This window comes from Varroa destructor, unplaced genomic scaffold, assembly GCF_002443255.2.
Source record: "Varroa destructor unplaced genomic scaffold, Vdes_3.0 BEIS01000002.1, whole genome shotgun sequence".
NCBI classification, from domain to species: domain Eukaryota; kingdom Metazoa; phylum Arthropoda; class Arachnida; order Mesostigmata; family Varroidae; genus Varroa; species Varroa destructor.
The window spans coordinates 26662423-26684878 of NW_019211455.1; the positions used below are offsets into that span (position 1 = coordinate 26662423).

At 39.7% G+C, this 22456-nt stretch overlaps 4 protein-coding genes across 11 annotated transcripts in view; 2 read left to right on the top strand and 2 right to left on the bottom strand.

The window, feature by feature from the left end:
* Nucleotides 1–101: 101 nt before the first annotated feature.
* Nucleotides 102–2989, top strand: LOC111245147 (dnaJ homolog subfamily C member 9). The gene is made up of 3 exons (XM_022793103.2): nucleotides 102–516; nucleotides 1294–1532; nucleotides 2174–2989. The coding sequence occupies exons 1-3, from the start codon at nucleotides 289–291 to the stop codon at nucleotides 2433–2435; spliced, it is 729 nt and encodes a 242-aa protein (XP_022648838.1). The 5' UTR covers nucleotides 102–288; the 3' UTR covers nucleotides 2436–2989.
* Nucleotides 2990–3813: 824 nt separating this feature from the next.
* On the bottom strand, nucleotides 3814–8482 carry LOC111245146 (uncharacterized). 3 transcript variants are annotated; one of them, XM_022793099.2, is made up of 7 exons: nucleotides 8419–8482; nucleotides 8094–8178; nucleotides 7335–7496; nucleotides 6235–6462; nucleotides 5093–5237; nucleotides 4451–4573; nucleotides 3814–4199 (listed from the first exon to the last, which is right to left on the bottom strand). In XM_022793099.2, exons 2-7 carry the CDS (start codon nucleotides 8094–8096, stop codon nucleotides 4063–4065), a joined length of 798 nt encoding a protein of 265 aa, XP_022648834.1. In that variant the 5' UTR covers nucleotides 8097–8178; nucleotides 8419–8482; the 3' UTR covers nucleotides 3814–4062. The 3 variants fall into 3 exon arrangements, with proteins under 3 accessions (XP_022648834.1, XP_022648837.1, XP_086836550.1); XM_022793102.2 differs by lacking the exon at nucleotides 8419–8482 and having other exon boundaries at nucleotides 4451–4570; nucleotides 8094–8401; XM_086980424.1 differs by lacking the exon at nucleotides 8419–8482 and having other exon boundaries at nucleotides 4069–4229; nucleotides 8094–8401.
* A 497-nt stretch (nucleotides 8483–8979) lies between these two features.
* Nucleotides 8980–15948, top strand: Sc2 (trans-2,3-enoyl-CoA reductase Sc2). Its single transcript, XM_022793098.2, has 7 exons — nucleotides 8980–9172; nucleotides 12268–12318; nucleotides 12483–12534; nucleotides 12648–12692; nucleotides 12981–13197; nucleotides 13415–13634; nucleotides 13942–15948. The coding sequence occupies exons 1-7, from the start codon at nucleotides 9167–9169 to the stop codon at nucleotides 14260–14262; spliced, it is 912 nt and encodes a 303-aa protein (XP_022648833.1). The 5' UTR covers nucleotides 8980–9166; the 3' UTR covers nucleotides 14263–15948.
* A 146-nt stretch (nucleotides 15949–16094) lies between these two features.
* LOC111245144 (serine/threonine-protein kinase DCLK1) overlaps nucleotides 16095–22456 on the bottom strand; it is a 92852-nt gene continuing 86490 nt past the window's right edge. For all 6 annotated transcript variants that reach the window (XM_086980422.1, XM_022793094.2, XM_022793091.2 and 3 more), the window contains 9 exons: nucleotides 21782–21955; nucleotides 21445–21575; nucleotides 21118–21295; nucleotides 20534–20679; nucleotides 20152–20394; nucleotides 19610–19773; nucleotides 19321–19488; nucleotides 18918–19176; nucleotides 16095–18747 (listed from right to left, as the gene is read on the bottom strand). In XM_086980422.1, coding sequence (XP_086836548.1) covers nucleotides 18637–18747; nucleotides 18918–19176; nucleotides 19321–19488; nucleotides 19610–19773; nucleotides 20152–20394; nucleotides 20534–20679; nucleotides 21118–21295; nucleotides 21445–21575; nucleotides 21782–21955 — 1574 coding nt within the window. In that variant the 3' untranslated portion in view covers nucleotides 16095–18636. The remainder of the gene's footprint in view (nucleotides 18748–18917; nucleotides 19177–19320; nucleotides 19489–19609; nucleotides 19774–20151; nucleotides 20395–20533; nucleotides 20680–21117; nucleotides 21296–21444; nucleotides 21576–21781; nucleotides 21956–22456) is intronic.

The window sequence follows — 22456 nt, forward strand, 5'->3', positions numbered from 1 at the left end:
TATATATATATATATCAATGCGAAACGCTTCATAAATTGCATTCTTTTCGCAGTCGAATCACAATAATCCATTTTGGCGTCGGGTTGTATTGGTATCCATCAACCGTTCAAGTCTCCATTTACTCAGAAACTTTCGCGCCGCTTCGAATAAAGCTTGAGAATAGGCTACCAACGAGTTCGGTACAACTTCTCTGTTGAAATCGGGTTTCTGTGACGATAAAACCCGTCAGGTGTATGCAAAAGAAGAAGCGCTATTGTTGTAGATAACCTGATTGAACTGCAGGCGCTATGGGCCTTCTAGATGATGTCAAGGAGATTTTCGGTGCTGACACGCTTTATGAGGTGCTGGGTGTTAAAAAGTCCGTCCGATCTGATCTATTAAAAAAGGCCTACCGCCAAAAAAGCCTGCTCTGTCATCCAGATAAAGCTAATGAAGAAAATAAAGAAGAGTTTACGAAAAAGTTTCAGATTCTCTGCAAGTGTTATGAAATTTTATGCGACGAAGAAAAGCGCAAGGTATGCAAGAGCGAATTGAATGTTTTTGTTAAATCAATATTGTGGTTATGCAGGTAATTCTTCCAGTACGTAAGCGATCATTTTAACTACTAGAAATAATATAGAATGTAAAAATAACCTACGCAGAAAGAAGGCGAAGTCGAAGTTGACGATAAGATACTGTGACAAAAAATCTATGAGAAATCTATTACTAGAACCTGAGTGAACATGGTGAATATGAGTGAACCTTACTGGCCGCTTTTTTGTGCTTTGTATGAAAACATCAGCACTAAAAGGTTTGAGCCTTTCAAAAAAAACATATGTTACAGCGATTTTTGGTTGATAAAAAATAGCACCAAAAAGCGGTAATTTTTTTTAACCAGATCATTTATTCAAATACCCATTTACCTTGCATAAAGACGATAAGTTGAAGGAGTTTTCGTATGGCTTGCCATATGAATTGAAGAGGCCCGTCACTTTCTTTGTTTTAACGTTTATTTGAGTAATTTAGTTTTATTTCAATTAAACAAAGATAGATCAAATACGGATATCTTATCGGTCTCACTAACAGCCGTAACGTCAAAAAAAACCCTGTCAGATGCAGCATTGAAATACCATGTTTGCACATTTTGTATCCATACTGTGAATATTGTAAAAAGGGTTATTTTGTACTTCAAAAATATCGCAATTGCATGCTTCAATTGATCGACTTTTATGAGTGTTTGTGATAAGTCGTAGGGAAGAGCGTTCATTCTTCTTACTATCTTTTAACAATGTTACATTTTGCTTTTCGCTTAGATCTACGATGAGACAGGATCCGTGGACGACGATTCATTTGACGAGAAAAAAGACTGGAAATCCTTCTGGCGAACACTGTTTCCGACGGTGACCGACAGCCAAATACAGGACTTCTTTGATAAATACCACGGCAGTGAGCAAGAGCGCGAAGACCTCAAGCGTGCGTATGAAAAAACCAAAGGCGACATGAACAAAATTGCAGAATGTTTCATTGGATACGATGTCGATGATGAAGATCGGTGCGTACATTTGCATTAAATGCAAGGAGTAACACATCTGTGTTGATCCCCTGTTTAAAAATTATGCATATTTTTATGCAAATATAGGCATCCGCGATCGTGGCAACACCAGTCGCTTCAGTCTTGCTAAAACTGCTCTGTAAAAATCGGTATATGGGGAGCGCGGGAAATTTAAAATTCGATTTAAGCCCAGTGCCAGGAGAGTAGTGACCGGTAATGCCGTGACTGCGGAAGCCCATGTCCATTCAAATGATAATTTTGAATTTCTATGCAGGGAAAATGGCATCTGCCTGGTATCTTAGGTATTGCAGCTTCGAGTGCAACTTTCTAAGCCCATTTTGCACACTGAAATTTGCTAGTACCGTGATCCTTGATAGGAGGAAGCATGATGGTTTCTCACATACAATTCAATTAAATAGGCTAATGTTTTGGGATGTAATTATTTCGGGACAGTATCTACAGAATGATTGGGAATGTGTTGTTGAAAACAATATTGACAATACTACGTACTTAAACTAATAGCATCAAATATAGCTTATTTAACGTCGTTTTATTCAATTAATGTTTGTATAAGAGACAAAATATATAGAAATACTTAACAGAAAGCTATTTACTGAGTGATATTATAATACGTCTTTCAGTCTTTGCAGCCTTCTCCAAAAAATGATCGATGATGAAGAGATTCCTGAATATAGGGCTTTCACCAAGGAAACTGCTTCAAGTAAAGCCAAACGGCAAAAGAAGTTTGCCCGTGAGGCAAAAGAAGCGGAAAAAGTTAAGAACGAGATGAGCAGTCTGGAATTAATACTAAAAAGACGCGCTCCTGAGGGAGATGATTTCTTGGCGGCGCTTGAGGCCAAATATTCCAAACCTAAAAAGAAATTGGCTAGATCAAAAAAGTGAAGCGGCGGCTTTGAAAAAGATTGTTAAATCGTTTTCACCGATTTTTTCTAGTGATATGAAAATGGTAACGTTGAAGATACCTAAACATACATGTTTAAAGAAATGCAACTATATTTTCATAACACGGAAAAAAATTGTCTAGTTTGCGAACTCCAAAATTAAATAGCTTTTTTCAAAAATAATAATTATCAGTTAAAACTGAAGGATTGGTGTATATAAAAAAGCTACAAAAAGAACTGTAAAGACCCAGATAATTTCGAATATATATGCCAACTAGAATCATTAAAATCAGCGATTCTAATAACTGTAGTCCCGAAAGATTATTGAGCCATATCTTACAGTTGACGAAGTAAGATTAGACCATTACAAACTAAATATAATGTATTGCGAAATTGTATAGGTCAAAATCGGACAGAAAAAGACCTTTGTTGCTTTCCCGCAGCATCGTTAGTGTAAAAGATCTAAAAACGAAGACGAAAAATGGCCAACTTTTATTAACTTGTATATTATTCTAATAAATTAAGTCTTCGTCGTAAAATGCCATCCTGCGTTTATTTTTGTGTCCTTTTCATTGAACCGTTGACTGACATTGTTGAAAGGTGTATATGTCATCTGTTCCATATCGCTAAATATTTGATCGTTTCAGTTCCAGCTGTCAAGACAATTTTCGCTGATTGTAGCACACTTATGCTACGGTTTTTTCCAGTCCAAAAGCACGTCATATTCTCGGTAAAAAAGCGGTCAACGATTTTGCTTTTACTTTTTCTATCGTGTCGAAACGCTTCCTTTTCAGGCTTTTCGTCAGTTTCTGTGGGGAATAGGAACGAGCCGCAGGAGGCTCTGAATCGGGGTGAGTCGGGTAAGTTTAGGGTCCGGACAGCATACACAAAATGTTGTATAAGTGGTTAAAGGTGAGCCGGTGCATTATTGTGACAGAGAACCTTTGACTTGTTGCACCACAGTACCGGTTTCTTACACCAGGTGTACTCGCCAAGTTTTTTATTTTTTGGTTGTATTCCTTGGTGACTGTGCAGCTCGACGGCTGAGTTGATAACGAACGATTTTTTGACAGTTGGAAAAGCCGTGCGAAGCACCTCAGTTCTCGTTCGTGACTGCTGTCACAGAATCATCCTCGCTAAACTTCTAAACGTGTTCGACACACTTAAATTTAATGTTTACTTGTGCCTAGTGTCATTCTGCATCCGCAGTATTGATTTTATTTTTTGCATAAAACTTAATGGATGCTCGTTGCTCCTTTTGGCAAGACAAACGTAAATGATAAGCGGTCATTCAGTGGCGCAAAATTCAAACGAGCCATTAATTTTAACAACGGTAGTTGAGTAACTGCTGTCATTCTGGCTACACGAAAAACAGTGAATACGTTTATGTTTTTATTTATATAACACAACAAATACAAATGCTTGTCTGTAGTTTACAATGAGTATACACAAGGATGTATAATATAAATGTACAGATACAAACGAGCTCGTAATGGGCGTACTCGCGAGAATATCGCTCATCTTATTGTCACTCGTCTTCGATAGTTTCCACTGTATCTAATTATCGGTGTTATGTCTCTTGTTCACTTTTGGAAACGTCCTGAAGATTTTTCGGCCTAAGCGGTTAACTACTCGTTGACAATGCGTACCTCAAACTGTCTCCAGGAACTGGTGGCTTGGGCCAGCTCCTCTTCAAGCGTCTGAATTCTGCTGCGTTTCGTATTAATATCGCTGTGCAGGAGACTTATTGTCCTTTTTAGAGATTCTGCAATTGGCGTCCGTTAACATCAAAAATCTATAATGAATATATACAATGACAATGTATTAATTACTGTAAGATAGAAACAAATATAGCTTTTGGAAGAGCGCAAAATTCTTAGGGACTGTATTGTAGGCTAAACAATTTCTCAGCGTAAAAGTTGCTACGAATGAAGCTGCCAACTTATTGAATGCTTATGATTTTCGATAAATAGAAGGCATTTAGATATCAAACATAAATGCAGAAGGCTATCCCACCAATTTCTTCGTGTGCTCGTCGCAATTGCAGCTTCAGATTGCTGTTTTCCGTTCTGGTGTCAACTTCCTCTAGATCGTCTACAATGTCCTCCACAATATCATCAGTCAGAATTAGCTTGACTGCTGTAAGACATTCACATATACATTTACATATAAACAGAAGTAAAATACATCTGGCTATATTATTAGAGCATAGCTGTGAAATAATTACAACCAAGTTAGAAGTCCTGGAAATCAATTCGTGGAAATCTCAATTAAGCGTAAACTTTGATGAAAAGTATATCCCATTAATATAAAGAAGGACTGAAAGACGTTGATGGTTAGTTTAGAATTAGTCATCTATATTCCGAGCTGATAATCAATTTAAATACACAGTGCTGCTGGATCTAGGAACTTGTTATTCTTGGTGTCAGAAGCAGTTGTTAGGACAATCCAATCTAGATGCACAAAACACTAGAAAAAGAGTTTATGATGCCACATATAACTCTTTGCGCGTATCTTAAACAGTACAAATCGACTAAATGATAAAAGAGTACTAAATTCCGCTAGTTCTCAATTACTGTCTGTTCCATCACATTGTCCGTCTTCGGCTATACTTATCTTCTAAATTAAAAGTTCCTTTGTAAAAACGTTGTAACTTACGATTGGATCCGTGGATGGTGCGAACGGAAATATGTTTAACGACGGTACCATCTCCGTCATCTTGTCGCACCTCAGCAACTCTGGTTGGCATTGAACCGGGCTTCAGCCGACCGCGGTCATCAATACATTCCTCCTCGAAATGTTCCTGTTACAAGTAGGCCCGTAATAGGATTAGCAGTATTTTTTATGAAAAACGATACTGGGGGCCTTATTTATCAATTAATGATAATACTATTTTGCCAGTGTTACCATCTGTCGGATCATGTGTTAAAACAAACAATTCTGCACATTCAACAAAGCTTTCCAGGTCATTCCAATTGCCTCGCTTGCGACACAGAAACACACGATGCGACGGTAATCATTGTCAATTCATTGCTGTGTTTAGATTAAAACAGTGACGCCCCATCTGTGAACTACATGAAAACTACGGGTTGTGCAAACTGGGAAAAACTCTGGCGGGCTATTTATCGTAACGGGCATGCATTCATCTGGTATTCCTTCTACTAAATAAAAGCCAGTTTCCTCTAGAACAAAACACTCATTTCATAATGCAAATAACAATGCGTCGTTTTTGGAATCCAAACGAAGGTAAATTATTATCTAATTTTTAACTGCAGGACAGACCCCCCGCTGAGATGAAAACCTTTGTTATTAATCGAATGACATGATTTTTAATACGCTAGGACTTTTGGTACAGAAATTCATGGCCGTCTTATTAATACAAATTAAGTTGTCCAAATAAGCCCCTATGATAAGTTTTTGGCTGTTTTTAGCCCTCGCTATATTTTGTATTTTTGGAGTGTTGTAAGCTCAAAATTAAACTCCAGAATGTAGTGTGTAACCTATTGATACTATTAAAATGTTATTTACAGATCGAAGGAGGAATATTCTAAAAATGATTAGTCTTCCCTAGTTCCGAATTCACGGCAAAATCACGGTGAGTGAAAGTTATATTGAATAAACATGACCGTGAGGAATGACACTTCTAGCATACGTAACTAAATTTGTTGAAATATTTGTTCTTTTAAATGCAGTCATAGGCACAAAATAAAAATACTCAATTTATGCGCGCCACCCTGAACATTTCGTTAAACTAAAGGATGCTCTTTAAAACTGTATTGAATTCTTCCATAACTACTTACGTCACATATCCAGCCCTTGGTGAGATCGGCACCAGCTTCGATACCAATGGAACGAAATGCTTGCCGTCCTTTAAACAGAAGTGCTTCGTTTTCGGTTCGTGAACATCGAGGTACACTACAGCGACGAACATCTCCTTGAGCATCTCCTGGTCCATCCAAAAATCTCGTAGGTACGGCTTCGGGGCATAAGCCACCCTTTCGCGTAAAGCAGGATTCTTCAAAGTGGAGCTATAAGACGAGAAAGAAAAAATAAAACCATCATTAAGAAGTCTAACGAAAAAATACAGTGATACGCTTTTACCTTTCATTCTCGTATGTGATCTGGTTGTCAAAGCATTATTATGAGCTAGAGCTTCCTAAATAAATGGTTCTAAACGCTTCAGTGTGCTTAATTATCGATTTTGAATGGTTCATATTCAGTCAGTAATTTCATATAGATATATATTTAGTAAACCTGTAATCCGTCCCGATCTTTCGGATATGTTTTGCGAAGACCCTTTTTCCCAGAAGCACTTATCGAATGGTGCGCGCTCTTATCACTTTTTTAACAAATCTAACGCAAATTTTTTTCCGCCATCCTTCCAGAACACAGCACTCATACTCTTAATATATTGGCATATATACGTGGCATATATTTTTAAGTCGTCTAACGAGATTGAGACGTAAACCAGGAGATTTGAGTACTTCTTCTTGCCTAGAGGAAGATTTTTCGTCCAGCAAATTTAGCACAGAAGAAGAACGGAGCAAGGCTGGAAGTATACGGTAGACGGAACAGAATACCTTGGCCAAAGTTCGAAAACTTTTTAGATGCATCATTCACTGGCGTTTGGAATAACTGTTTCTTTTTCTTTAAAGCAAAATCAATCAAAGAATACTGAAACAAATTATTGATTTTCCTAACCTTTTGCGTAGTATACGACATCTATCACAATAAATCCTGCGACCTATAGCGCAAATTGTTCTACCATCAGAAAGATATATTCTGATAGCAGATTAAAAAATTATTCATATTTTTGGCTACATATTGTTGCTATGATTGCAAATATTTTTCTTCCTTTTGTTACTAACTAACCTATATTGGCATTTAGATATGTACTCACCGAGCAAATGTACGAATTCTTTGTTATAGTGCTCCTTCCAAGAATTTTGCCGATTTTCGCGAAGTTGTCTCCGCAACGATGGAGCCGTACTCCATCATCCGTTGTCCGGAGACAAGACGGTACGATACATTTTTTCTTACGGAAGTTTGCCGACTGCACGGACTACACGAATTGCATAGTGGCAAAAAATAGAGTGGAAATGGAAAGCACTTCTTAAATAAGCACTAACGGTCATATGAAGAATGTGCACGTTTTTCATGGATTTTATAATTTCCCTTGTATTCAAGAGAAATTGTGGACGTCCATAAAATTCAGTTCCCTTGTATTCAATAGGATAAAGGCTGATGTAATTCCTTTTTGTTTAATGTTCGAATGCAGAATGAACCCCAAGAACCACGATCTGGGTATATCCATTTTTCAGTCCGAGTTATAAAGTAAATATAAGTAAAAGTAATAAAGTTGTTATTAAGGATGAGTTATAAAGGAGCGCTGGCCATTTGAAATTTATTGTAAAAAAACTTGTGGATGAACAATTTTTTACGTATCCGTCGTACTTTAAAAATGTATAACATTCTTCAAAACAGACAGTGTAATGATGTAACATAAAGATGTAAATGCTGAAGAATTATATAAAGAGGGTGAAACGAAAACGGGCTTCTATGATTGTAATAACAAGCATATTCGCTGTTAATGCTGCGCAGCAGTTAACCTGAATTATTTCATGGATGGATATCGTATATATAAAATAAGCCAACTCACCATTCTGCACGATTAGGTCGAATTAGTCATTAGTGAACAAATCCGACCAGCAGATACATCATGAAAACCCTTTTTTCTTCATCACCTGTGTAAGCATTTGTGCACATTAGACGACAACAATCACAAATAAACGAGGAAAAATGGCGTTATATCGGCCTTCGTCCTTTCCCACAGAAGAGTTTTTGGCTGTGCACCAGAAGTCACATAAAGCTTTATACGTTTTTAAAATGTCAGCACGAGAAATGCGGCACTATAATAAGTGATCTGAAAACATCCTACGTCATTTGGCTAAAAAGGAGCAAATCATATGTTACCTCAGACGTACCTCTATTTAAGCACAACAGCTTTTGTTTAGTATATCGACACATTTTCCTCTCCACGTCCTTCCCTTTCTAAGTGAATAGACGCATTGTCCTATTATAAGCCTTTTTAGGTATCTATGTGGCGATCAACCAATAGGAAAACGTCCGCGTCCGATTCAACGAAACGTGTCGGGCAACCAGAAGCTACTAGATTTCAACAATTTATGTATTACCGAGTTCACCATTACGAACGGAATCAATTTTTGCTAAAACAAAATCCATTTATGTGTAAGTGTTTTTCAATCAAGCAGTTTTTTCCGCTGTAATACAATGCGAACTCTACTGTTGTCTTAAACTGTTTTTTCTTGTGTATCGTGCACTATATCTTATGCATGAGTATATATTTTTATCTTAGTGTATATTCTTATTCTGCCCATTTTACCCTAACAGTTTCTCAATCAAATCTTAATTTGTTTTCGCCCCTTAGTAATTGTGTTTCCCCGGCGCACTTCTTCGGCGTCAACGCCATATTAGCTTCTGACAAGCAGACGAAACTTCCGTACGTAGCCTTCTCCACTTTTCTGGTTTTCCTCTATGGCGGCTCCTGTATCTAATTAAGAGAGCAGACATTCAGCTGATTTTATCTCTGTTCGCAATACCTCTCTCCCGTATTTCACCTGCATCTCGCTGTCGGGCCAGTGACTTGGAATATCTGCTGACGTTGAAGCGTGTAGAGGATAGTGCTGCCATTGACGCCAGTTACTTATCGCAATGGAGGTGAGTTTTCATACATCATCCAGTATTTGCTAGCATTATTGAAGTCAGCCGTAAATATTGCACGACAAAGTCGAACTGACCAGCTGAAGTAAGTCTAGAAGAGTGCGGCATCTTAGTTTTGTTCGAGAATACGTATCAGCCGGCTTCGCGCTGTGATGATGTCAGTTAGTGCTGCTGCCAACCGTAGCCATCGTCGATCCGGCGTTTCGTGCTAGACTACACGAAAAGATCGACTATATTTATTTTTAGGTACTATAGAGATTATGATACGACTCGTCTTCGCTAAGTGGCAGTCACACGGATGTGAAGGCACTTGAGGCCATTGCGGGCACAGGTAGCTTTGAAAGGTTGGCATTGTCGAATGATAAAACACAAAAAAACGTGATTGTCTTTAAATTGAGCTTGAAAAATATGTCGCCCGTTACGAAATTTATATTTAACATTTGCGATGTAGCACATTTTTGCGAGGTGACGTAACGAGGCGTAACTGGCGTAGGTTATAAGTGCTTAATTAAGAAGCAGTGTATTTACGTAGAAGATATATCGCTATGATTAGTAATCTAGCGTTTTTTTTAATAAGGATCTTAGCTGTACGGTGTGGAACGCTCTTACGTTTTGACTGAGAGAACTTTCGTTTTTCTCAGACATTTAGTTTGTATGGAATAGGTAGATGTTATTGTAGATTTCTATTCAGTCCAATTTGTTATGTGGTATATTAAGTGTAGCCGATTGTTTTTTTCCAGCCAACTGGTAGATAAATGTTAAGGTGGACGTTAAAATACGTGATGAAGATCATCGACACAGAACGATCTAGTTAAGAAATATTTGATATCTACGTCGCAATGCTAGAACGAATAGCGTCGAATAGTAATATCAAAAGAAAATGAACGGTGCAAGTGTGATTATTAAAAGCTCGCCGTTTTTCCTGACAGAATATCTCGCTACCAAGGATTTTACAGTACGTCCTTAAATAACCAACGTCTTCACCAGGCGGCCAATGAGAATTATTCTCTTGTGGTTCACGCGTTAACTGGACCGAGCAATATACTACGTGAAAAACGGCCTTTACTCAGTGGACATTTACTCAAATTTTGAAGATTCGAAATTTCTATTTCAGGTCAGTTATTTATAATATTGACCCGAGAAAGAAAGGTAATGTTCCCTTTACAGGATTGTTAAACTGCGACGTCGCATGCGTCATGTTGAATCCTGCAGTTCACACTATGGGTAACACTTCCATTCACGTAGTAGCTAAAAACAATCTAAATCAGCGTGAAATTATCCAAACATCAAAATCAACCTAACTCTTTCTCTCTTCCTTCGAGGTTAGTTCTTTTGTTTTGAATCTACGTGCTCAAAGTCTAGTAGAGGGTTGTAATTACTTTTGCACGGTATGTACGCGAATGATGGTAAGCTTGGCCGTGCGTATGAATTTGTAAGTCTCGTCCAAAGTTTAGGTGATTTAGCCATGTGCTTGTCTACAAGGCGTTTTTGAAGTGTTCTCCCTTCAAATGCTTGGCGCGTTATGACTTTCCTCTCCAACAGACAACAAAAAATGAATTTTACAATATTCGTTGAGGGTGATCTTATTGGCTTTGTGATGGGTTTTGCGGAATCGGATGGTGACGCGGGGCGTCCCGCATTTTGACCACTGATCGTATAGTTGTAATCAACATTCGACGATAGAAGGAACTGTCATTTTTGACGTATTCGATTTACTGAGTAGCTAAAACAAACAGGTTTGTTACTAGATCAAGAAGTCGGTCAAACGTTAATCAATTAGGCTATTCTTAAGGGTAACTCGACTTCACATAGTGGCTCTCAAAAATGATTTTGCCATACCAAAGCGTGTCACAGAATGTACGTAATCGATTCCACTTATATGTGAAATGGACCGTACACAATATTTAATTATTATTATTACTTAGATAATAAGATCTAAAAGCCGTAGTTAGTAATATATGACCTTTGGACCGTTCGAAATTTAGCAAACACTAGGATCGATATAGTGAGAAGGAAATAACCTGCGAAAAGTTATGATTATTTGAAATAGTTTTTCTTTAACTTTTCATTATTTTCACGATTTATATCCATTCAGTTTGGTTTTCATTGTCTATACTTCAATTATATCCTATTCTTCTACAATTCCTCGTGGCAGTTCGCTCTTGGCTTCGTCGAGGAAAGGGCATCCGCTCAAAGCGTAAACAATTTTGGGATGTCCGCACTTGTGGCAGAAAGCGGGAAGGAAGTTGTTCGCCGTTGACATCATGAAACGCGTATAATCTCACAGACGTAATAGAAGTCGTAGTAGAAGATACTACGTTACTCTGCATACGGCCTAGACCAGTCTGCCACTATCCCTGCATGATCACCGATGTCCCACGGTCGATGTGAACGCCCTTGATCAGACACAGCTGCTTTTTGTCATCAGATTTGATCATTTCGAGCAGTATAAGTGGGTCTGTTACAGTAAGGAAAGGAGCCTTTATTTCTGATCTATGGGGGTGTAGGTCGCAAATAACGTTTTCGTTTTCGCGAAAGCGGAATATAATTAGGCAATGATCTATGCGTATCACAGTATGTTGGCAAAAGGGAAAAGATAATTTTGGTCATGGGTGTAATATATGAAGAAATATTAAAGGAAACGGAATTACTGGGCGCTGAGGCCAATTGTCGTATTTGATTCTTTGATACGGTTGCGACGAACTGGGATATTCTATGGGTTAGCTAGGTCCGACGCTTTTATTCCCAGCTGCCTAGTTTCTAAAGAGGAGTATTTTTGATTGACAAGCGCCCGATAGCAACGTTTCGTATAATCGTGATAATTACACTGGTATTTTGTTTCACAATTATAATATGAATTTAGAAACCTGTTTTGTAACCCGTGTATTATATACATATTTCATTAGCACTTGCGAGCGCGGGTCAAGGGGCAGTTCGAGCTTCACACAGGCTTGAATAGCGGATTACATGACGTCTTTGTACGTAATGCATATTCAAAAAATTAGTGTACTTTACACAAGACCTTAATAATAATTAAACAAGATATTATAGTAAAACAATTTTATGTTCCTTCCTCTTGATATCGATTACAGATCCATATCGTTCAGGGTTCGTCGAAGAAGGAAGTGTGCACTATATCCGGGGTAAGTGTTTCCTTCTGAAAATTAGTACTTTGCAAGCTTTTTTTTATGTTATAATATACAGACGCTTCTTTCTATACAGAAGCGCAGTTAGTCTGATTTGTTTTGCAGCGACTGTTAAACAATAGCAATATTGTATTTAATGACAACTGAATTCGTTCTTGTAGCTCACCGCCGTTTCTACAATCGCCGATGTCAAGAAGAAGATCTCCTTACAGAGTGAGTTACTTGGCTACTTTTGTGTTTACCTAATAAGTGCCAAGAATAACTCTATCATCCTTTGACATCACTCACGTTACATAAGCTACAAGTTCTTTTGTTTTCCTTTTCAGAGAAGGGTCTGGCCCCTGAAAGACAAGCCCTTAAGATTGACCCTAGTAAGTGCACTGCTTCGTATACCTTTTTAGAAGTTTATACACCACTACTAAACGGAGCATAATTGTGTTTGGTTTTCGACAAATGCCTTTTACCTTTTCGTAAAAATTGTTCGATGTTACAATTGGCAAGCACTGCCTTTAGCTTAAATATGCACGGCAAAATGAGACAGTTATGTTAATAACTTTTTCTGTCCCATTCCACTACGTAATCCATAGATCACTTTTTCGTTGTTCGCGAATACCATGTTTGTTATTAGAATGATATTGATGATTATTATTATTTGCAAGAGTCGAAAGCACTCTCGGATGGTGTAACTTTGGAGACGGCAGGGATTAAGGCAGGGCAGCAGCTCTACCTTAAAGATCTCGGACCTCAGATAGGATGGACTACCGTATTCCTACTCGAATATGCAGGACCCTTAGTTCTTTACCTGCTTGCGTACACACGACCAGCTATACTCTACGGAGCCGAGGCGGCCAGTATACCGTACGCGGACGTCGTGCAGTAAGTTGATATATCAAGGGTTATATACCTATATGTCCAGACGAGGACACATTATATTTTCCCTTAACTTCCTTAATTTAACACACAAAAGAGTAGAATTCAATTCCTTTTGTCATTGTATGGAGCAATCTCGATCACTAGCATTAAGTTACACAATTAGTTTACAATTACAATTAGTTTGTGCTTTCTATGCGATTTGTAACTTTTCTATTCACAGCCTTGCGGCAGGCTGCTGGGCGTTCCATTACGTCAAACGTCTGCTAGAAACGATGTTTATTCATCGCTTCTCTCACGGTACGATGCCGATTTTCAACCTGTTTAAAAATTGCGGATACTATTGGGGCTTCGGGTTGTACATTGCCTACTATATAAACCACCCTCTGTATACTCCACCGGCGTGCAAGCGTCAGATATACGCTGCTTTCGTTCTGTTCGCGGTAAGTATATAATATCTCGTAGCCATGAAATTTTTCTAATAATTTCGAAAAAAAAATCAAGTCAGACGCGTCGTAAACATGCTTGAGCTGACAAGCAAAATCAAGTCTGTTTTTGCTTTGTTTCAAAAGAAGTTTGTTGTCAAAGAATCGAATTGTTGATGTAAATTTATCACTTGTTTCACGGGCTACGAGGCCGTCGATTGCACAATAACTCGTAGTAAAGTAACTGTTCAGTGACTCCAATCGAGTAAATAAAAACTTAAGTTTGCTATATGTATCTTTTCCCCTTTTCACTTTAATTTTTCAGATAGCAGAGATTGGAAACTTTAGCATTCATTTGGCTTTACGAAATCTGCGACCTGCTGGTTCGAAAGAGCGTCGTATTCCGTTCCCGACTGCCAACCCATTCACCCAGCTATTCTCATTTGTGTCCTGCCCTAATTACACATACGAGGTCCTATCTTGGGTAGCGTTCACAGCTATGACGAACACCCTGCCGGTTGGTCTATTCGCAAGTGCCGGTTTTTACCAGATGACTGTTTGGGCACTCGGTAAACATCGCAACTACAAGAAGGAGTTTAAGGATTACCCGAAAAACCGCACGGCAATCGTTCCATTCATCATATAAATGTCACCTTGATGACGATGAGGGCACAAAAGGAAAAGCTACTTCTTTTTGGCCGAACAGTTATACGGTGATGGATGAGCGTACATGCGATGCTCCTAGCGAGACGGAACTCCCCAAATCGATTATTTTGTGCGAGCATCAACCGGTGCACAAGTGTGCACCGTGTGGAATAAATAGCGCTTGCTTAATCATTTTAACGAGCTGAGCCTTTGCATAGGCTTACCCACATGGACCTGTGCAGTAACATTGAATTTAGAAAATTATCTAGGTACGTGTACACACAGAGACGCAATCAACCTTTTAAACCAACTGATGAGGATACTGAGTCCTAGGAACGACGTGCAAACAGCGTTATAAATGAACATGAGTTGGCCAAGGAAATGAGAGATATTTTTGGACAAACAAAGAGGAAAGAGATGTATGCAATACTAGCAATTCGCAAAAATAGAGTTAGGAACTTTATTTTCCTAATCATTGTAATATTTGGAAGTAGTTCACTTAAAAATACACTCACGCTTTTCCATCGCAATTCCTTCATCGAACTGTCGTACTTACCCCTGATGTAACTCTCTGTTCTGGAGATTTTTCTATTTTAGTAGTCTATTTGCCAAATTAAAACAGTTCAAATAACAGAGCAGTGAAGTCGTACACAAAAATTGTAAAATACACACACTTTGCATAAGGTTTAATGGAATACCGGCACATAACGTACGCTACGCAAAATAGACATCAAAATGTCTCTGATAGATAACTCTGATAGTTGCTAGCGAGTACTTCTGTATATATACATCCGGTTTTCTGGAACGCTTTTCCTCGATGCCTTGTGTTCCCGCTATTGTGACCACGCCATCATGACGACCACGACTCTTGCGGCATTTTTACTGACCGCTACTCTTGCATACATCTCTCTTTCCCTTTGTTTCTCTAGAAATTTCCTTGGTCAACTCATATTCATTGACTGCACTCCATGTGAGTAGGCCTATGCAAAGTTTCAGCCCGGTTCAATGACTAAGCAACCTCTATTTATTCCACACTGTGCGTACTGGTGCCCTGATTGATGCTGCGCACAAAACAATCCGTTTGGGGTTCCGTCTCGCTAGGAGCATCGCATGTACGCTCATCCATCATCGTATAATAATTGCTCGGCCAAGGAATATATGGTTAAACGGTACTTGGAAGTGCAAATTTTATTATAGAGATGATCAGCTACTCTGATAGCAATCTCCTTTTAGAAGTATTATATATATTGATTTTTCCATAGAAGTTGATTTTCTACGCGCGTCAGTGGAGAACTTCTATGAACAAGATCATAGTGTGTAAACGCTCACATTGTGCTATGGTTTGAGAAATGAATCTGCGGATAGAATTTGTCGGTGTTTCGGATTATTCAAGACAGTCGATGTGACGACATTAATCTGCTCCCTAATTTTTCGAAAGCTAGCCGACTGTACATTCCGCCTGATAACAATCGGAGTAATGAACAGACATTTTTTTCGGAAAGTGAAGTTTTGCTTGTTTTTATTGCACAGTATAAATAAAGCGATTTAACTTCGCTCGTTCTTTTTAGGTGGTTCAGTTTGTCGCCGTCCTCGTGGTAATAATATAATATTTATATCTGTTTTCGTATTATCTGTGTCTTTTCACTCGCTCTCTTTTAATAAAACAGCCATTTTTCGATTTATTTGACCGGTTGCATTTTCCTCACTTCACTGGTTTTGTTAGCGCGGCGTTTTTCTACTGTTTTTGCTTGTTTTACCTGCTTAAATCCCTATTTAATTAATAATATAGTTATCTGGTGCGGTGCCTTGCGGATAGCAGTACTACTATTAGTCTTAATTATTATTATGTCAAGTTTATTTATTATGAATAAGCATGACTTTCGAACATCATTTACGGCTGTTGTATTTCTGTCCTCGGCTGTTTCATTGTCACTGTATTTTCGCGCATGTCAGCTGGATGAGTATAGACTACAGACGACCTAATCAAGCTCTGGACAAGGTCTGGTCCATCATGTCAGTTACTGCTTTCTGTTTGCACACATAGCACTCAATTGTAGGCTCCAGGGCAGCCATTTGTAGGCTCCGGGGCAGCATTTCGTCAAGAGATGTTTCGCCATATAATAATATGCCAGCCGAGTCTACATAAACGACTAAATATTGATATTATAGCTAAGAACCAGTCGCACCCTATGGCAAAAACACTTGCTGATCAACAATCTTGAATAGAGTACAAGCCCGTGTGACCAAAACCTAACAGATCGATTCGTCTTTCCCATTCAATGACATGTCGTATGATTAAAATCGATTTTGTCTCGTCGAGACGGGCAACATCCATGCTGACACTGCTCGCTTCGTGATACTCAGTCGAAATTTTCTGCTAAAATAATAATCAGCTGTTTCTTCAACTACTCGGTACACATTGCAAAATTGAATCTCCAGTGTTTCTTTTTTCTTTTGTTGCTCTTCTTTCGTTGTTGTAATTATAACAGACGTTGTACGATTGATCGTCGTCAATTTTCAGTGTTTAGTGGTAGCTTTCGTTTCGGACGATCTGTGTGTATTTCCGTAAGATGATAAACATGTGCTAGGCCTGTCTCTGAAAAGTGTGAATTCTGATTGCTATCGTTTATGTCTTTTTAAACCGTCGCATTTTAACATATCTTACATCTACTGCATCACAAAATCACCTCATTTATTATAAGCTTTTTCAATGCAATCATTGTCATCTTTTTCGTTAATGACCATGTTTCCTTGCTAAAAGCTTTTGGCTTTATTAGTCAACGTTTGGCTGCGACGCCAAAGTCGACTTTCATTCTGCCTTATAGTTCTTATGCATGGGTGTGTCCTACCGTCACTCTTTGCAACAAAAAACACCTTTCATTCAACCTTGAATTCGTAAACCCCTGTAGGTTATCATCAATCCTCGCTAAGTTTTTGCATATCTCTCAACTTTCCCTTAGTCAAGAACCAACTAGGCTTGAACGTTACTTTGTAGAAAGAGGAAAGTTTGTAGAAAGAGGAAAGCCAGTATCTAGCACTATTTATTGTACGTGGTGCGTCAAGGTCTGTATAATCGCTTTTAAAATTCTCCTTCCCATCGTCGTTTTATAGGTTATGCATGCGTACATGGGTTTTGCTTATTTCTGTTGACAGTGTATATATATATATACACTTCTCTCCGCCTGTTACCTGTACCATTTTCATTTTACCATATATACAAGGGCTACTATTTATTATACTTGCACTGACACAATAATAATGGTACTGCTGTTTTCGTGACTTCAGCTTGCAGTTCGTGCCATATAGATCCTGCGCAGGCTAGTTTGTTTCGTTGCACGGTTGAGTACCTTGCATATTCTGCGTACTTGCGTGTGTTTCATAAGGCCACGCAAACCGCTATTATAGCTTATGTACGTGTGCTTCCTGCGGACAATTCAGCTTTTAAAATTGCCTGCTAGGTTTTTTGTTTCCTGGAAGGACTATGGCGCGGATCGCACATACATCTGCCTGCGAACACTCTTCTTGTCCATATGTTCATTCGCATCGCTGCTTTACCAGGTCTTTTGCAGAATCGAGTACGACGCATACGTTCAGACGCACGTCAGACCTGCTTCGTCATACGGAATTGACGCTCGGTTCATTCTGTTTAACATTGAGTCATTAGGTCAGCCATGGCTCTGTATGCCGTTTTGCGCAAACGACCTTACTGGATTTGACTGACTTTTCATCACCGTTAGTTGATTTTACCTTTCGTTCATTCTTTGAGCCGTTCTCGAATGTTCCTGATCGGCGGTAGCGCTCAGGCTACTTAGGCGATCAGGACGAGGTTGAGCTTAAATAATCAATTCTTCTTCTTCAGTCTTCTATCTGACAGCTGTTTCTCTCCTATCAGAACGGATGCATGTCTAACTGTGCAGCTCCCCGACGTAGGCTTACTTCTTGTAGTAAAATAACTAAAATTCATCGCTCCCACCATAACCAGCGTGAAGAACATCTTCACCACAATCAGACGATTATTTCCATCAGCAGGAATCAGGTTAGTTGCCCTAAAGGTTTGTGTCACCCTTTCCAACTTGACACAAAAGATTCTTCTCGATTTTGTATCATCGAATGTTTCCCCTACGAACTAGAACCTGTAAATCTAAAGACAGCTTGTCAAGCTCGAGCAATGCGATTGAGCGGCAATTTATCAGTCTCGATCAATAACTCTTCGTCGGTCATTTTACAAATGGAGAGTTCTTGGAGGGTTCCTGGACGCAAGGTTTGTTCCACCGTTAGCATAAGTATTCTAAACTGAATAAAGCTGCATCAGGCCTCTTTCGCGCATAGGGGTAGGCATTCATGTCTTCGCTCTTTTCTTGTACGGTGAAATGTTCTACAGCGATGAAGTGGCTGAGTCAGTGTTGGATTGTGAAGACGTTGGCTTCCGCTCGAAGTGCATGCTCTCCGTGCTCATCGACATCGCTGAGTCGGGAGAGGCGCACCGCTGAAAAAGTGTCAGTAGACAACAAGTATAATGTAGTAATTATATAGCTGTTGTATGTACGGAGTTACGCAAACAGCCACACCAACGTACATTTTATCATTAGTAGCCACTCTATCTATTATTTTATCTAGAAAATCGGGTAGTACTGTTATACTAGGTAGGTCGCTCACCGTCTTCATCCAGGGATGCTCCAGCATTTCTTGTGCTGAATAGCGGCGGTTAGCGTCCACCTGTAGCATCTTCTCAATGAGATCCCGTGCCGCCATGGACACATGGTCAAAGTAGGGTGGCAAGAACTCAAACTGTCCTGCAAGGATCTTATCGAATAGCTCCTCCTGACTGTTATTATCGGATGCGAAGGGCGGAAATCCGCAAAGCAGAATGTACAAGATTACGCCGCAGGCCCAAATATCAACCTTAAGGCCGTACCTAGAAAAACGTAATAACCGATAATACCACTGTTAAACACATCACTGACTGAAATGAGGTTGTTGTACAAATATTGTACACTACATCGTACGATATAAATCACAACATTGTGTACAATAACAATGGAGGAACTGAGGTATGTACCCAGTTTCGGCGAGTATTTCGGGTGCTACATAGGTAGGCGTCCCGCACACCGTAAACAGTGGATCGTCGTCGCGGACCTCAACTGCCAGACCAAAATCGGCCAACTTTAATCGCATTCGATCGAATTGCGTTTCTGGCACGACGAGGAGATTCTCCGGTTTGATGTCCCTGAAAAAGAAATGCCAATAGCTTTGGAAGTACAGCAAAAACGCATCAGCCTGTAACATTCTTAATAAGCGGCAGTCATATTTTTTAACGCGAGTCACTCTCGAAGTTATTAAAATTTTACCTGTGAACAACGCGCTGTTCATTATGGAGATATGCAAGTGCCTGACCAAGATCCGTCATCAGATCAGCAGCCTGCTCCTCACTAAACTGGTTCGCCTGGCTAATCGCGTCGAAAAGATCGCCACCGGGAACCAGCTCCATCACTAAGTACAGCTCTTCCGTCTCCTGTAATACGCCATTTATATAGTAATGCAATTCAACATTGCTTGTTGATCAGAGGAAAAACGCGCATAATTGCATAGATGCGTGCCATTTTTGCCATCGGACGGTGCAATCAAACATCTAGGAAAATGCTTGAGTAAGCTTTATATCGAAGAAATGTAGCGCTTTGGTAAAAATCGCAGGTCTGTATGAGGTAACTATCATTAAGCTTAACCGCAGGCTATTATCATACGTGTTAGCGACCGTACCAGCCTGGTGCACATAAATTCGAATTATTTCATAAGTGAGGTGTTCAATAGATATGTTTCAGTTTTCACACGCTTATGTAGAGATTCAATAGTTCGGCGCAATATGCGTATCACGTATTATGAGCTCACTGACCGGTGAGGGTATCTGCTTGATCAGCTGAACGATGTTCGGATGTCGCATTCTCTGCAGCACCTCGACTTCACTGCGTACTAGCATCTCTTTACCGCGGCATTTTGTCTGATCGATGACTTTCAGTGCGAACCACTTATCTGTTGACTTCTGGCGGCACTCATATACCGTGGCGAAATTGCCATCGCCAATCTTATTGTGAATGTCAAACTCTCGTGTCACAGAAGCTGGATATACCGGTGAGCTCTACGAACAACAGGAAGGCAGGTAAACGATTCCAATTACTAGTTATTGTCTCATCTTTCGTTACGTTACAGCATGACTAAATTTGAAACGAACATTCTAGTTAGCTAAAAAAACTCGTCTGTTAATGCTTGATCCACACCTGATCTCGACTCTTGCGCACGTCGGCCGACCCGTTACGTCGGTGTTCCTTTGTTTCTTTATAACCTTCCTTTTCGTCACCCTTTAACGGCCTGCCATAGAACCGTGTCTCTCGGCGCATCTGCGAGCACGCCAATTTGCGCGCCTCTGACAAAGTCAATAAAACGATCCTATGTTATTAATAAGTTGCTTAACCAGTCCAAATTTAAAGTTGTAGAAGCAAAACATCTACTCTACGGCGCTGTAGACAGAATCAAAACGCAAATTTAAATTACTCGATCTCGCGATCCGTCATGTATAGGCCACTAAAATCTACCAACGGATGGAGGAACAACGAGAGTGCACGAAATCATCGATTTGAAGATGAACAATAACAAATGAAACAGTTTCAAAATACACACAAAAAACAACAACATTATACCACGATTAATTCAAAAAAACTCGACAAACCTAGGACGACCAGAAAATTTTGGGCGACGTTTAAATTCAATAGCGCCAAGCTCGCGATTTGGTTGAATACTGCGATTTCGTCTATCTATAAACAGAAGTCAAACAACAGGTAGGGAGATAATTGAAAACACGAACCATCAGTGTCGAGGACGAAATCATCTACGGATGGAATTTCCTTTCCGAACGCGAGGAATACATCATCCGGGGAGGTGAAGAAGTCTCCCAGCGCGATCACAGGAGCTCCGCTTAGTGAAAACACTTTCCGAACCGCTCCAGAGTCAAGCTGGATCATACGGCTTAAATCATCCAATACCTTAAACGATTCGCCAGTAGTCACAAAAAACGCTTGATATTTTCAACGCCCACAGGAAGAGACGTCGAGGTACAATGAATATGTTTTGCCTCGCCAAACACACGCCACACCCTCGCAATATGATGTAATCAATAAAATCGACCCTTTACCTGTTCAATCGTATGAGCTGTCCTTTTATTGAGAAGCAAGCGGACAAACTTGCGAGGCTTGTTTCCGGCTCGCAAAACTCGAACGAGACGCGGCCGGATGACACTGCGATCCCTCGAGCAGCCATTACTCACTGGTGAGAAATCAGAACAATGTATATTAAAACTAGAGAAAGCGACAGCAGTGCTGAAAACTTTATTATTCATCGAATAGATATCGTGGTACCTCACGTGCTCCAGTGCTCGTGCGCTCAAATGGGTTTATCGAATCGAAAGTGGCGGTAATGCAATTCTATTGCCTTACATAAACACAAGCATTAGTTGTTCCTGTGGTACTCACCACTGAGACCATTTTGAGCCGGTTGATGTGACCCACTGTAACGAAGGCTGCGATCGAGGCTGGGATTGTTCCTCGCTTCCCCTACGCCAGCCAATTGAAAATGGCGTGGAGTTGACAAAGATGCATAGTCCATTGGAATAAAGGTGTCGGTCGATGAAACTACGTAACTATCGCCTGCAAACAGAAGACAATTGCGCAAGAGACAAACATGTCGGAGCGTGCTACCATCTGTCGCTACACAATCCTAAGCGACACGAAACGGGTTCGCGACTGGCCTCATGGTTACAATCTAATACGCCCACAACACGAGGCGATGTGTTTCTAGATGACGCGATAAATACTACACTAATAGCATCGGTTAGAAAGGGCAACAGGCGAGTATATTGTTCAGAGAGAGAAGGCTTAACAACGGTCCAACCTTCAACTTACGCAGTACAATACTACAACTTACAGTACGCAGACAGGATCCCTTATGCGATCTCCTAATATAGCATTTAACCCTATTCGCGTTTTAACTTTTAATTATCCGTAATGCCTAATTCACCGTAATTATAATGATCATAAGGTTCTAGTTCTACAAATAAATAATAACTTGTTTTATATAGATTGCATTAAGTGTATTAGCTAGGCCAGGCTCACGATTGTTCAACCGATCATTCATTAAAATTTTTCTTG